At 33.6% G+C, this 14,624-nt stretch overlaps 1 protein-coding gene and 1 pseudogene across 6 annotated transcripts in view; one reads left to right on the top strand and one right to left on the bottom strand.

Moving 5' to 3' along the window:
- The first annotated feature begins 1,464 nt into the window (after positions 1-1,464).
- On the top strand, positions 1,465-5,503 carry LOC124075715 (sorting nexin-2-like; annotated as a pseudogene).
- A 3,974-nt stretch (positions 5,504-9,477) lies between these two features.
- Cdk17 (cyclin dependent kinase 17) overlaps positions 9,478-14,624 on the bottom strand; it is a 102,334-nt gene continuing 97,187 nt past the window's right edge. For 4 of the 6 annotated variants that reach the window (XM_058571289.1, XM_046419262.2, XM_058571288.1 and 1 more), the window contains 3 exons: positions 14,306-14,348; positions 13,167-13,257; positions 9,478-11,834 (listed from right to left, as the gene is read on the bottom strand). In XM_058571289.1, the coding sequence (XP_058427272.1) occupies positions 11,719-11,834; positions 13,167-13,257; positions 14,306-14,348 (250 nt within the window). In that variant the 3' untranslated portion in view covers positions 9,478-11,718. The remainder of the gene's footprint in view (positions 11,835-13,166; positions 13,258-14,305; positions 14,349-14,624) is intronic. The other 2 variants (XM_046419263.2, XM_046419261.2) reach the window with 2 other exon arrangements.

The raw sequence follows: 14,624 nt of genomic DNA, 5'->3' as shown, positions 1-14,624 counted from the left end.
CAACCCTAGGAGGGAACTACTATCATATATCACTCTGCAGATGAAGAAAGGGAGGCCCAAAGTGGTTTCCTAACTGCTTCAGGGACACTGAGTTGGCTGGATTTCAAAACTTGCATTTTGATTACAGACACCATGATCTTAACCCATCCGTACTTCAAAAGAATTTATTTATTTATTTATTTATTTATTTTTTAAATATTTATTTTTTTTTTAGTTTTCGGCAGACACAACATCTTTGTTTGTATGTGGTGCTGAGGATCGAACCCGGGCCGCACGCATGCCAGGCGAGCGCGCTACCGCTTGAGCCACATCCCCAGCCCTAGAATTTAAACTTACAATCTACATCTTTGCACAGAACCTTACCTGACATATATAAATCTTAAACATATTTGCTATATATTGTTTTCTGTGAGAGCAGATTATTGGTCATTATAAAGCTGGCCCTACCTAGACTTCTCCCATACTGACTTTATTTCCAGTCCTGTGTTCCCAGCAGTGAGTGTGTGCTGAGGAATATGTTGATTATGAGTTAGTTCTTAAGTTTCTAAAGTCACATATTTCAGCCTGTTAGGAAGAAGTTTATCTTCTAATTCTAACCAATTTTTGACTGCTGTATTTGTTTTTGGTTATATCAGATAGAGGAGGTAAGACCAAGTTAATTTTAACTGACAAATTTTACTTACAACACAGATTTCTTCATGTAGGTGTATCTTCATTCAATCAACAAATGCTACTGTTTTCCTAACATGTATCAGGTACTAGGGACAGAGGTGAGTGAGACATAATATTTTCCTTCATGGGACTTACTACTTAAGTGAGGGAAATAAAATATGATTAGTGTTACGCAGGATTAAGTATGAGAAGGCTAATGGAAATAAAGGTAGTAAAACAGCAGGGTATAAAATAACCCAGTCTATGACAGAATAAGGAATGGGTCTGGGAAGGCCTTCCGGAAGAAATAATCAGATTGAGACCTGAAGAATGAGAGAGTGGCCAAGAGAAGGACAGAAGAAAAGAACAAGCAGAGAAAAGAGAAAGGTTAAAGAACAGGTGAGAGAAGAAACATTTTAGGAACACAAAAAACTGTTGGATTTACCTTTACAGAGAACAGCCTATAAATCATCATCACATGAGATAATAATGTAGAATTAGTAGCAACACAGTATAAATTCAAAGGAAGCAGGGAGCTTCCAGATAATGGTAGAGTAATGAAGGAGTGATTGGCTAGGAGTCTGTAGAAGAGCAAGGTGGCTGGAGCAGGCCCAAAGCAATCTCTTGCTGATTTTCAGTGTTTCTAGAAAAACTACGTACAAACATCATCCAGAGATGATAGATGTAGACATAAAATCAACCCTTGACATATCAGCCAATTATTATTTCACAACTTTTGCTGCATACATATACAAGGAAGGAAACAAGATGAAAGCTATATGAATGGAACTAGTGTCAATACAGCTGGGGGAAATGACTGAAGCTTTTGTGGCTCTTTTAATCAGCACTGTTCCAGGAAAGACTCAAGAGTACTGCACAAGTCCCAAGTCTGGAGTCACTCGAATTCTATATTCCAACCAGAGTCCAATGGAGCCATCCTTTTCTAAACATCCAAGACTGTTGGCAGATGCCAAGCTTTCCTTAGTTCATTTTTATGATATGTCCATGCATCTCTACTGCAGTAGGGCTAAGGTGGAAGAAGCAATGGGAGCAGCCATCTTTATTCCTATCTCAGTCCCTCCTATTTATCTCTCTGCCTCCCTCTCACAAATGTACATCTGTACATCTAGCCCCTACATATAATCTCTGAAGTAGTAACATGCTGGAAATGTATTTTTTCCAGTAAGTTAATTTTCCCATTTCTCTTAGAAGCCACTAATGAAAAGTCTTCCCCAACATCAAAGATCAAAAATTCAAGCAGCTTTATATAACTTGGTCACAGTCTTTCTGTATTAGTCTGATAGAAAAATGGTGAGTTCAGTGGTTTCTAGATCAGTGATGGAAATTTTTGATTTCAGCTAGGAATGATGCTGAAGGAAATTCCTATCTAACTAAACCCAGAATCTAAGCTCACTATTAGAAAGTAAGTTCCAGATGTAAACTGAATAGAAAAGAGGGGAAAACACTGTAATGTTCCTTAAGTCTAAAGTAATGCACTAAAACCTTTGGAGATTCCAAGTTTGCTATATATATTTGCTAATATATATTGCAATAACACAATTTTCTCAGCCTGCTAATGAGCTTCTATTGCCTCTTACCATTTTGATATACATGACCTTGTCAATGAAAAAGAAAATCCATTTAAGAATCTAGATTAGAATATTTAAAAAACAGAACCAGTGACATTAGAAATAATAAAAGGATAAATCTTTTAAAACCACGGAAACTGAAAATAACTAAAAAATACAGAAAAGAATCAGAGAACCAAAATGGTACACTACAAAAAAACAAAACAAAACAAAACAAAACAAAAAACTAACTGCAAAACAAGGTAGTATCAGAGGATTCAAAGCACCAAAGCCATCTGAGACAAAATAAATAGCTAATTGGCAAAACTAAGTCCTTCCTTATCAGTAATTATTTAAATGTAAATTTCACAGTCTCCGATTAAAATGCAAAGATTGTAAGGATGATTAAAAAATAGTGCATCAATACACTATGCACAAGAGACTCACTTTAGATACAAACACACACAAAGAGGTCGAAAGTAAAAGAACAGAACAAGATATTCCAACCAAATAGTAACCAAAAGTGGAATAGGGTGGCCATATTTTTGTCAGAAAAAAAATGGACTAAGAAAAATTACAGAAGATGAAGGACCTTATGTATTGATAAAGGTTCGATGTATTAAGAAGATAGAGAACTATGAACATATGTGCACCCAATATCATAACCCCAAAATATATGAAGTAAACACTGACAGACATGAAAGGAGAAATAGTTATATAATAGTTGGATATTTCAATAGTCCACTTTCAATAATGGGTAGAATAGCCATGTAGAAGATCAATAAATAAACAGACAAACTGAACACTATTAATCAAAAGAGACATGTACAAAACATTCTACCCGTATGGCAATATGTAAAACAGTGGATGTGTAACCGATGTGATTCTGCAATCTGTATACGGGGTAAAAATGGGAGTTCATAACCCACTTGAATCAAAGTGTGAAATATGATATGTCAAGAACTATGTAATGTTTTGAACAACCAAAAATAAAAATTAAAAAAAACCCATTCTACCCAACAACACTTTTCTCAGAATGAGACACTCTTCTTAAGTTCATACAAAATATTCTCCAGAACATATACCATGTTAGGTCACAAAATGAATATATATTTTTGAAAAATTGAAATCATGCAAATGTCTTTCCTGTCACAATGGAATAAAACTAGAAATCAATAAAGAAGAAAAAGGAAAACTCACAAATACATGGAAATTAAGCAACATACTCTTAACCAGGAGTTATAGAAGAAATCATAGCAGATATGAGAAAATTCTTTTGGTCAAATAAAAAAAAACCCACAATGTATTTATACCTATGGAATAGTCTGAAAACAGTGGTGGGAGGAAAATTATAGCTTCAAATATCTACACTCAAAGAGAAAAACATCAAATCAACCACCTAACTGTACATTTCAAAGAAAAAGAAAAAACTAAACCCAAAGCTAGCAGAAGGAAGAAAATAATAAAGAGTATTAATAAAGGCAGTTTAAGTCAGGAAACCCACTGACTTTGAGCTGGAGGATGGAGAAGACTTGTTCACCAGCACTGTCTCCCTGCTAGAGTCAAGCCCATCATCTCCAAAACCAGCTAGTCTTCCTGCAGAAGATATTAGGGTAAACTCCAACAGCCCAAAACCTGAAGAAGTTATACTAGATGATGACAGAGAAGATCTTTTTTTTTTTTTTTTTAAAAATACAATTAAAAACATATATATATATATATATATGTTTTTAATTGTAGATGGACAAATACCTTTATTTTGTTTATTTATTTTTATGTGGTGCTGAGGATTGAACCCAGGACTCTGCATATGCTAGGCAAGCGTTCTACTGCTGAGCCACAACCTCAGCCCCATTAGATCTTTTTATAGAAGCCATAGAAGAAGTTTCTTTGGACAATCGAGAAAGGGAAACTATCCTCTTCTCATGCAGTCACACCTGTCACCCCTACTACACTCATTGCTCCTAGAATTGAATCAAAGGGTATGTCTGCTCCTGTGATCTCAATAGAGCCTGGGAGGAGATTGAAGCAGCAGCAAATGGACATATTTTTGATATAGATACCGGGTGTGTCAGATCCAGAGAAAGTTGGTGATGGCATAAATGCTTATATGGCATATAGAGTAACAACAAAGACTTCTCTTTCCATGTTAGTAAGAGTGAATTTTCAATTAAAAGAAGAGTCAGTGACTTTCTTGGTTTGCATAGCAAATTAGTAAGAAAGTATTTACATGTTGTTTACATTGTGCCACCTACTCTGGAGAAGAACATAGTAGGTATGATCAAGGTTAAAGTATATGATGAAGATTCATCATCCACAGAGTCTGCAGAAAAATGGAGAGCAGCTCTAGAATGGTATCTTCAAAGTAAAACATCGAACTTTACTACAGGATCCTGATTTAAGGTACTTCTTGGAAAGTTTAGAGCTGTCCAGAGCAGTTAATACATAGGCTCTAAGTGAAGCAGGAATATTGAGGATGATGAACTAGGCTGCCAACGCTGTCAACAAAATGACAATCAGGATGAATGAATTGGATGCATGGTTTGAAGAAAAGCAGTGGCAATTAGAGAATCAAGACCAGCAACTTAGGAAACTTCATGCCAGTGTTGAAGCCTTAGTTTGTCAGAGAAAATAACTTTCAGCCAACACAGCTGCCATTGCTAAAAGTGCTGCCATGTTAGGTAATTTTGAAGATCATATTGCTTTATCTAGAGCTTTGTCTCAGCTTGCAAAGGTTGAGGAAAAGAACAAGCTTTTGCTGACTTTTATGTTTTCAGAACTACTTAGTGACTATTTCGTCTTGTTGCTGCAGTGAAAGTCATGTTTGACCATCAAATTGCAGTGCTGGCAAAAATGGTAAGATGCTCAGATTACTTTGCTGAAAAAAATGTGAAACTGAGGCAAAAATGATGGTTGCTAACAAAGCAGATAAAACACAGCAAGCTAAAAATGAAATATGAGAGTAGGAGGCAAAAGTACAAGGGGAAAGAGATTTTGAACAGATCTCTAAAACAGATTTGAGAAAGAATGAGAGAGGGATTTTAAAACTGTTATCAAGTACTTAGAATCCTTAGTACAAACACAGCAGCAACAGCTGATAAAATACTGGGAAGCATTACTGAGGATGAAGAGAAACTGAAATCCTTATATATTATTACTGGGAATATAAAATAGTACAGATTCTTCCAAAGCCATTGACTAGCAATAAGATGATTCCTGTTAAGATGACATTGGATGTTTGTTGCAGTTATGCTGAATTCCACAGTAAAATCTTTTAAAACCATCTAACTAAACCACTATATATTTTACAAATTTTTAAAAAAGTACTGATAAAGAAGAGAGAGTCAACAAAACCAAAAGTTGGTTCTTTTTATTAGATCAACAAAAGTGATAAAACTAAATTGGACCGATGGGGAAAAAAGATTCAAATTACTAAAATTAGAAATGAAAGAGACACATTACTGCTTAATGTACAGAAATAAAAGAATGAGGGGAGAATACCATGAACAACTGTATACCAACAAGTTTGAATAACAAAGATAAAATGGATAAATTCCTAGAAACACACAAACTACCAAAACTGATTGAAGAAGAGATAAACATCTGAAAAGAACTATTATAAGAAAGGGGATTATATCATTAGCAGAATGCCCCAATAAAGAAAAGCCTAGAACCAGATCACTTCACTGGTATTCTAACAAATATTTAAAGAATTAATTCAAACCCTCAAACTATTCCAAAAAATTGGAGAGAACACTTCATTCTATAATGCCAGCAATACCCTGATATCAAAGCTAGACAGATTCTACAAGAAAAGAAAGCTACAGGTCATAACCCTTGTAAAGAAAGGCAAAAATCCTCAACAAAAATAACAAATTGAATTTAACAGCACGTCAAAAGCATTACAAGCCCAATCACATTACATTCCCAATCCAAAAACCTAAAATGATTTGAAATCTGAAACTTTTTGAGCAATGATGCTACAAAGATTTTGGATTTCAAAGCATTTCAGATAGCCAACTTTTGGATTAAGGATGATCAACTAGTAAAGCTTACACAAATATTCCAAAATTCATACAGCTCTGAAATCTGAAACACTTGCATCCTGAGCATTTTCATATGGGATACTCAACTAGTATATATTACAACCAAGTGGGACTTTCTCCAGGAATGCAAGAGTGGTTTAACATATGAAAATCAATGAAGGTAATACACAGAAACAGTTAAGAAAACATGATCATTTCAACTGAAAAAGCTCAATACTCCTTCACAATAAAAATATTCAGTACACTAGGAACAGAAGGAAACTTCCTCAACCTGTTAAAGGCCACGTACAGAAAGCCACAGCTAATGGCACAATCAATGATGAAAGGTGAAAGCTTTTTTCCTAAGATCAGGAACAAGTCAAGGACATCCTCTTTTTTAAGTCCTAGACAAGAAAAAGAAAAGGAATCCACATTAGAAAGTAAGAAGTTAACCATCTCTCCTTGCAGATGACATAATTTTCAATGTACCAAACCCTAAAGAATCCACAAAGTCTGTGAGTTAATAAACAAATACAGCAAAATTGGAAGATAAAAAATCAAAACACAAAAAAATTGTATTTCTATATGCGAGCAATAAAAAATTCCAAAAACAAATTAAGAAAACAATTCCACCTACAATAGCATCAAAACCAATAAAATACTTAGGACTAAATTTAATCAATGAGACAGAAGACTTGTTCACTAAAACTGTAAAATGTTGCTCAAAGAAATCAACGTAAACAAATGTAAAGATAGCACATGTTCATGGCCTGGAAAACTTAACATTGTTAAGATAATAGTACCCAAATACTACAGATTCAAATTCAATGCAATCCTTATCATAATCCCAATGGTATTTTCTGTCATTTTTACTATTTAAGGATAGACAGAAAATTTCATTCCAATATTCATTTTGAATTTCAAGGGACCCAGGATAACTAAAACAATCTTGAAAAAGAAGAACAAATTCAGAGAATCCATACTTCCTGATTTCAAAACTTACTAAAAGGCTGGTGAAATAAAAACTCTGGTACTATCTGTATGGACAAACAAACAGACACCCAGACTAATGAAATAGAACTGAGAGCCCATAAATAAACCCTTACATCCATGGTCTATTTTTTGACAAGGGTGTTTAAAATCATTCAATGGAAAAGGACAGTCTTCTCAGCAAATGGTTATGGAAAAAAAATGGATATCATGTTCAAAAGATGAAGTTGAGCTGGGCATGGAGGTGCACGCCTATAATCCCAATGACTTGGGAGGCTGAGGCAGGAGGATAGTGAGTTCAAAGCCAGCCTCAGAAGCTTAGTAAAAGGCCCTAAGCAACTCAGCGAGACCCTGTCTTTAAGATATAAAAAAGGAGCTGGGGATGAGGCTCAGTGGTAAAGTGCCCTGGGTTCAATTCCTAGTACCCCCCCCCCCCAAAAAAAAGGTGGACCCTAACTTTATACACATACAAAATGGATTAAGACCCTAAATATAAGAGCTAAAAATATAAACACCTTAAAAGAAAATATAGAGTCAAATATTTATAATCTGGGGAAACTGGTAATAATTTCTTAAATATGGCACCAAAATCATAGGCAAAAATTTAAAAAAATTAGACTTCTTTAAAATTAATAATTTTTGTGCATCACCAGGGTACCTTCAAGAAAGTGAAAGAAACCCCCAGAATAAGAGGAAATAATTACAAGTAACATAACTTGTAATGTTATGATGTCCCGAATCCATAAAGAATTCTAACAACTCAACAACAAAAAGACTTTTAAAATAGCTAAAGTATTTAAACATACTTCTTTAAAACATATATACAAATGGCCAAAAAACACATGAAAAGATGCTCAACATCACTAATCATTAGGTAAATGTAAGTTACAATGGGATACTACCTCACACCTATCAGGATGAATATAATAATAAAAAGGGACAATGACAAGTATTAGTGAGGATGAAGAGAAACTGAAATCCTTATATATTATTACTGGAAATATAAAATAGTACAGATTCTACAGAAAACAGTCTGGCAACTCCACAAAAAATTAAATATAGCATTTTATTCCACTTCTGGGTATATGTATTATACCCCAAAGAATTTAAAACAGGGACTTGAATAGATGTTTGTACACCAATGTTCATATCAGCATTATCCACAATAGCTAAAAGGCAGTGTCCATCAATAGATGAATGGATAAAGAAAATGAATATATTCATAATAGAGTATTATTCAATCACAAAAAGAAATGAAGTTTGGATTTATGCTTAACATGGATGAACCATAAAAACATGCCAAAAGAAATAAGCCAGACATGAAAGACAATTATGGTATGATTCCTCTTAAACTATCTAAAATAAGCAAAGTCATAGAAAAAGAAAGTAGACTAAAGTTATTAGGGCTGGGGACGGAGGGCCAGGGGTTAAAAATGACTTCAATTTCTCTTTGGGATGATGAAAAATTATGGAAATAATGACAAATGTCGTACAACTTTGTGAATGTAATTAATGCCATTGAATTGTACACTTGCTAGCTGTTAAAATATTGCCACTTAAACATCATAAAAATGTAAAGAAAAATACCTATATGAATTGTTCTAATTCAAAAAGATAGATAACTATAGCATGATAATAAGTAGTGTTTCAAACCTAAGTTGATAAAACATCAGAGTATAGCCACTCTATTTACCTAGAGTGATAGATTCAGTGTGTGTTACCATCACAACTTGGAAAGGATACAGAGGAGACATTTTCTCTTACCTTTAAGAACCTTGTCAGTTTAAGAGGATTCACAAGTATTCAAGGTTCAATATTTCTGAGTTTGAATTCTCTTCACAGCAGTTTTCAGGACCTGAATGATGTTCAAGTACCAATAAACAATAAAAACAACCCCACAAACACTTGTTTGATTGCCAAATTCCTCGGCAAAGTGAAGAAACATCCCTACAACTTCCAATGACCAAGAATTTTATGTAATAACTGGATGTATTTCTTCACCTTTAGTATGTAAGATTCAAACACAGATAACCATAGGCCAAAATTGCAACAAACCAAATATATATCCTATGAAATGGAAAATTTTAAGAGTGCTGTTATATAAAATTACAGTAGAGATTATGCCAGCACTAATATAAAGCAGCTATCTCTTTTGGCAAGGAGACTTCATGATCTTACAAAGGAACCATTAAAGAAAATGATCTGACTTTGCACAGACTTCTTCCCAAAGAAAAAACTGTGACTCAACAAAATCACATTTTATACAACATGGAGATTTTGTTATTACAAATTTCAAAACAAAATGGAGGAATTTCCACATAATATTTATAACCTGCAAAGTACAATATTAATACATGTCTGTCAGTTAGAAATAACAGCAGTTTGTTAGGCTACAGGGTTTAACATAAAACCAATTTACAAATGTGAAAAGCAGTAGTGGTCCAATATTTACCATTACACATGAAATCTGTTTCTTCCAGAAAAATTTTTTAAATGAAAATTTCAGTATCATAAAATATTAAAATAACAACCCCAAACATGCCACAATCACTATTCACAAATAAAGTTAAAATGAAATATACAAAACTCACTTAATACTGTTAAATAACAACAATAAACTACAAGATTTCCTGAACAGAAATGGTAGGACCCCTGAATGTTTTACAGTGAATGTCAGGAAAAAATTAAGTTATGACTATTTTCATGATATATAAGGCGAAATTTACATGACCATTTCAAAATATACCAATTAAGATTTAGTTTGTAAGATGCAATAAACAATAGTCCTTAAAAGTGAACACAAAGGTTTAAAAACACTGTTACCAACACCAAAATGTGTTTATGATGTTCAAGGAGATGCATAATTAAAACTGTAATATTTAATATCTCTGATAAACAGATAATTCCTTTCAATGCTTTTTATCACAATCCTCCAAGTTCTCATTTCTCTCAATTGTTATTTCTCATGGCTCATTTCAAACACATATTACAATATTTAGCTGATTCCAAGTGAATGTTATTGAAACACACAGCCCCCAAATGAAAAAAAAATTGTTCCCCAGTGAAGTATCATCCTAGTTTCTAATAAATGTATTTAAGAAAATGAGCAATACCTTTCATCTCAGAATAGACTTATGTGGTTAAGTTTTAACTAAAATTAAAGCACAATGTAAAACAGTTAAGTATATTAGTATATAAATATCCAGTAATATGTAGTAGACATTTCTAAAATGAGAAATAGATAAAATAAATAATTTTGGTGCTTTAATTTATTGGTATTTAATGTAAAAACCCCAAAATACCAGGTATTCACTTGATTGAATCAACTTCTGTCACATGCTCTCCTAAACATAATGTGCTTATCAATCTCTTAGCTACTCTATTTGCCAATGTTCTGTAAGAAATTATGTAGCACAAACTTAAGAATGTTCAACATGGCTCACTTATTTTACTGTTAAGCAAAGCTAAATATACATTTCAGGAAACACTGCAGTTTAATTTTAAAAACAAACAAAAAATGCAGCAGTAAAACAACTTGTGAGGAGAAACAGATGCATTCACATATAATAAAGCCACTGCAACTTCTTCAGGCATTCAACTGTTGTGTTAAATAAACAGACAGTAGTTATTTAGCAGCAATGATTCCGCAATAAATAATGCACTGTGTTTCTCAGTCCTGCACAAAAATTGCAGCTACAGTTACATCAATAGCTGTAACCTACTGGCTCTAATGGCAGAGAAGACCTTAAAACCGACTGTACAAAAAAATTGTCACACTGTGACAACAAATATAAAAAACAATCTGTAGGTCTGAAATAAAAAGACTCCACTGTGAAGAGGACAGTGTAGACATACGGAGATTCCAAGTCCACCAAAAGAAAAAAATTGCCTTCAAATCTGAGTCCTTGATTGGTAAGAAAGGCTGGGGGCTGGGCTTGAAACCATGTTATCAGACTTAAAAGAGCATGCTCTGTCTTCTGTTCTTCCCATGTCCTAAAATATAAAGTCATTTTATGAGGCAGTTCAAGGTTCAGTTTTATCCCACATACAGTATTTGGTGACTCTAAGAAGTTAATGTTCCCACCAGCAAAAGCTACTATTCCATGGTAAGAGTGATCAGCACTGTCTTAAATGACCCTTTTGTTGACGAGGGTCAGTCTACAGCTTCTATGCTTCGAAGTGATGAACCTGATGACTAGGAAAGCACAAGATGTGTCTTCTGCCTCAGGTACAGGGATGGCGTGTGCAGTGATCAAGCCAGGTTACTTGTAAAAGGTCTTGTGCCATCTGCAGCTTTCAGGATCCCTGACTTGACTGAGTCAGATTTCTCTCTCTGAAGATTTACTGAGCTGCCCACATCATACAGAAAAGTGAGTACGTGCAATGCTAAACATACACAGTTGTGGAATGCACTGTACATTGGTTTTTACATCAATAATTTTACTGATCAATTTATAAACCAAAAACTTGGTCCACACAAAAATTCATGATCGACATGTGAAATGGTTTATGACAAACACACCTGTCTCTGGGTAAGAAGAATTTCGAAAACCGGGGTCCTTTTGCAACTGAATCTCTTTCAAACTGAATATTGACACGCCTAAAATGTACAGACAAAAGTCATTAGATGAAGGTCAACATTATTAGAAACATATACAATCCAGCCATAGAAAAGTGTTTGAAAACTATATAGTGATTCCACTATATTTGAAATATTTATATTTCAAATTAAATCCAATAAACATTTATACTGCACTTACTATAACCCTGCTCAAAGATTTGCCTTTTTTAAATCTATTTTCAGGAGGAAACCAAAGGAAGTAATCCCTTTTCAGAACCCTTCTTCCCCCAACTCTGATTTAAAGTACCGTGTAAGCAGGTGTTTCTCTGACAAAAACCTATGTTATCTGTTCCAAAATTTACTAGGTTGGGAGACCTCATTAAAATGCATTTCCAGGTTCTTAGTATATAAATATCCAGTAATATTGTCCTTTAACACTATCTCATGATGGCATAAAAGTATCAGGTCCTCAAACTACCTTCAGATTTTTAGTTAAAAACATGGAACAGGTAGGTTTGTACTACTTACCTCAAAATGAAATCTGGTATTAATAATGAAATGTAAACTTTTTTAAAAAAGTCACCTGTAATTCAAATCTCATTTCCAATATCTGTCAGAAAGTAGTCTTATGTTTAACAATCTTATAAGTGCTAAGTAAAAAGTCTTAAGGATTTCTTATTCAATTAGCATATTGATTGCTATGTAAATCTTAGTGAATCACTATTGTCTAGTAAATGAGAATGGGGAATTAATGAAAGCTTTTCATAGCTCAGTTCCCAAATTCTCCTAATTCCTCACTTACTTTACTCCATTTTTAAAGTAAAATATGGGCTATTTTTTAAAAAGAATATCCACAAGTAAAACTGAGGAGTTACTTTAGGCATTGGAAATGTGTTATTTTAATGACAGATAATATACTGATCCTTGTCATAGTGATAATAAAGTCAGAGTGATCCCTAGAAAGGAAAATCATCTTTATATCTTAAAGCAGGTACTTTCATAAGTAAACTATCTTATGTATCATTCACTCTTAATAACTGAATTGAAGCTACATTAGGCCTATGGATGCCATCATAGATGGTATATTTCAAATTAAATCCAATAAGATTGATGACCCATACGTAAGTATTATTGGTTTCTTAGTTTCTTACAGAATAGTGACAATATATATTAAAGTGTTATCCAGAAAGGAAAATAATATGATTGATTTGGAAAACTGTATAGTGGCTCCTTTCTTTAAGAAATTTTGATCTAATTTGAAAATGACCTATGTTTAGATTTAAAAATCAGCAACAATCTCTAAAAATTAGCAACCTCTAATCCATCTCATTTCCCAACCCTGGACAAATGGATATAAAAGGATTTTCTTACTTTCTGGTAAAGCATGTATTCTTGGGCCCAGACTTCGAAAGTATACATGCTTCATGGCCTCTTCTGCTGAAACCCTTTTCTTAGATTCATACTGTGAAAAAGCAAAGAACTGCTTCATTAACTTTTACTCTTAATTACTATAAAAAGTTGGAAAAGGAAAAATTAGTATTTAGAGATTTTTTAAAAATCTTGATTGTGTTAATATGATGACTGTTTTTCAAGTACTGATTTGGAGTACTCCAGATACACTCAAATTTGAATTGCTGTTGAGATTATATAGTAATAATTATATCTCAGTTCTACATTTTCAAGATAAGTCTGGATCTTAAGTAAAACTTTAGATTCCTGTATTTTCTGAAGTGATGAAAAATTAAAATATTCAACTATTTGCTTTTACTTTTCTTCATGAATAACCAAGGACCAGGGAAAATACACTCAGTGTCTTTATGGCAGACAGTCTCAATTACCTATCCAATATCCATTGCCCCTTTTTCCTTGATAAATGACAGATGGATCATGAATCATGATTGTTTCTAAGTTTAGGCTAATTATGACAATCTCGCTCCCCAATTCCCAGCCTCTCTTTTATAATTATTGTTTTGGCCAATGAGACTTGGGAAGAAGCCTTTCAGGGGTTTCTACCTGAAAGCCTTTGCTTTCAAGATATAAGACGGTTAATATGGCTGGTACCACCCTTATCCTCCCTCTTCTTCCTGCTTTGGAGGAAATATGAGTGGTATCTGGAGCTGCAGCATCCTGAAAGGTAGTAAGTATAAGGAAAAAGAGAACAAAAGAGATCATAAATGCAGAGAACACTGTCTTGACAGAATTGATCAATGCCAGCAGCTGACTACCTCAGACTGTTCTTGGTCATAATGAGGCCCAGACACTTCATTAAGAGAAAACATGTAATACATATATATATACACACATACACACACACACACACACACACACATATGGATATAGATTTATACACACACACACACATACACGTTTATGTGTGTGTATGTTTAACTTAAACCCGTTCTTGAAACATGCTAGACACTACCACAAACAATCATTATAATATCATTCTCACATGAGGAAACTGTGGCTGAACTACTCATTTAACAATTACAAAATAAGATGTGACTTACCTGTAGAAATTTTGTTATCAACTCAATTCCTTCAGAGTCTAACCTAGATAGAACAATAAAAAACTTGGTAACTTTTATCTTAGCTGATAGACACCTTTCAAATAAAACTATTTCCCAAGTATTTTTGTTTGCTAAGTTTAACTGCCCTAAAACAGATACTCTTGTTGAGTTCAAATACACTCAAATCTGTTTTAGTCTGAAGAGGCTTATCTTGTCATGGAAGAAAACATACATAAATAACTTCAATTCAAATTTTCAATGTTCAAGAAAAAATTATTAAAGCTGTTGAGTTATTTATTATTTATTTTATTTATTTATT

The sequence above is a fragment of the Marmota monax genome, unplaced genomic scaffold, assembly GCF_021218885.2.
Source record: "Marmota monax isolate L192 unplaced genomic scaffold, Marmota_monax_Labrador192_F-V1.1 WCK01_AAM20220418_F8-fsc00036, whole genome shotgun sequence".
In the NCBI taxonomy this organism is placed as follows: Eukaryota; Metazoa; Chordata; class Mammalia; order Rodentia; family Sciuridae; genus Marmota; species Marmota monax.
This window is presented reverse-complemented; position numbering and strand designations above follow the sequence as displayed.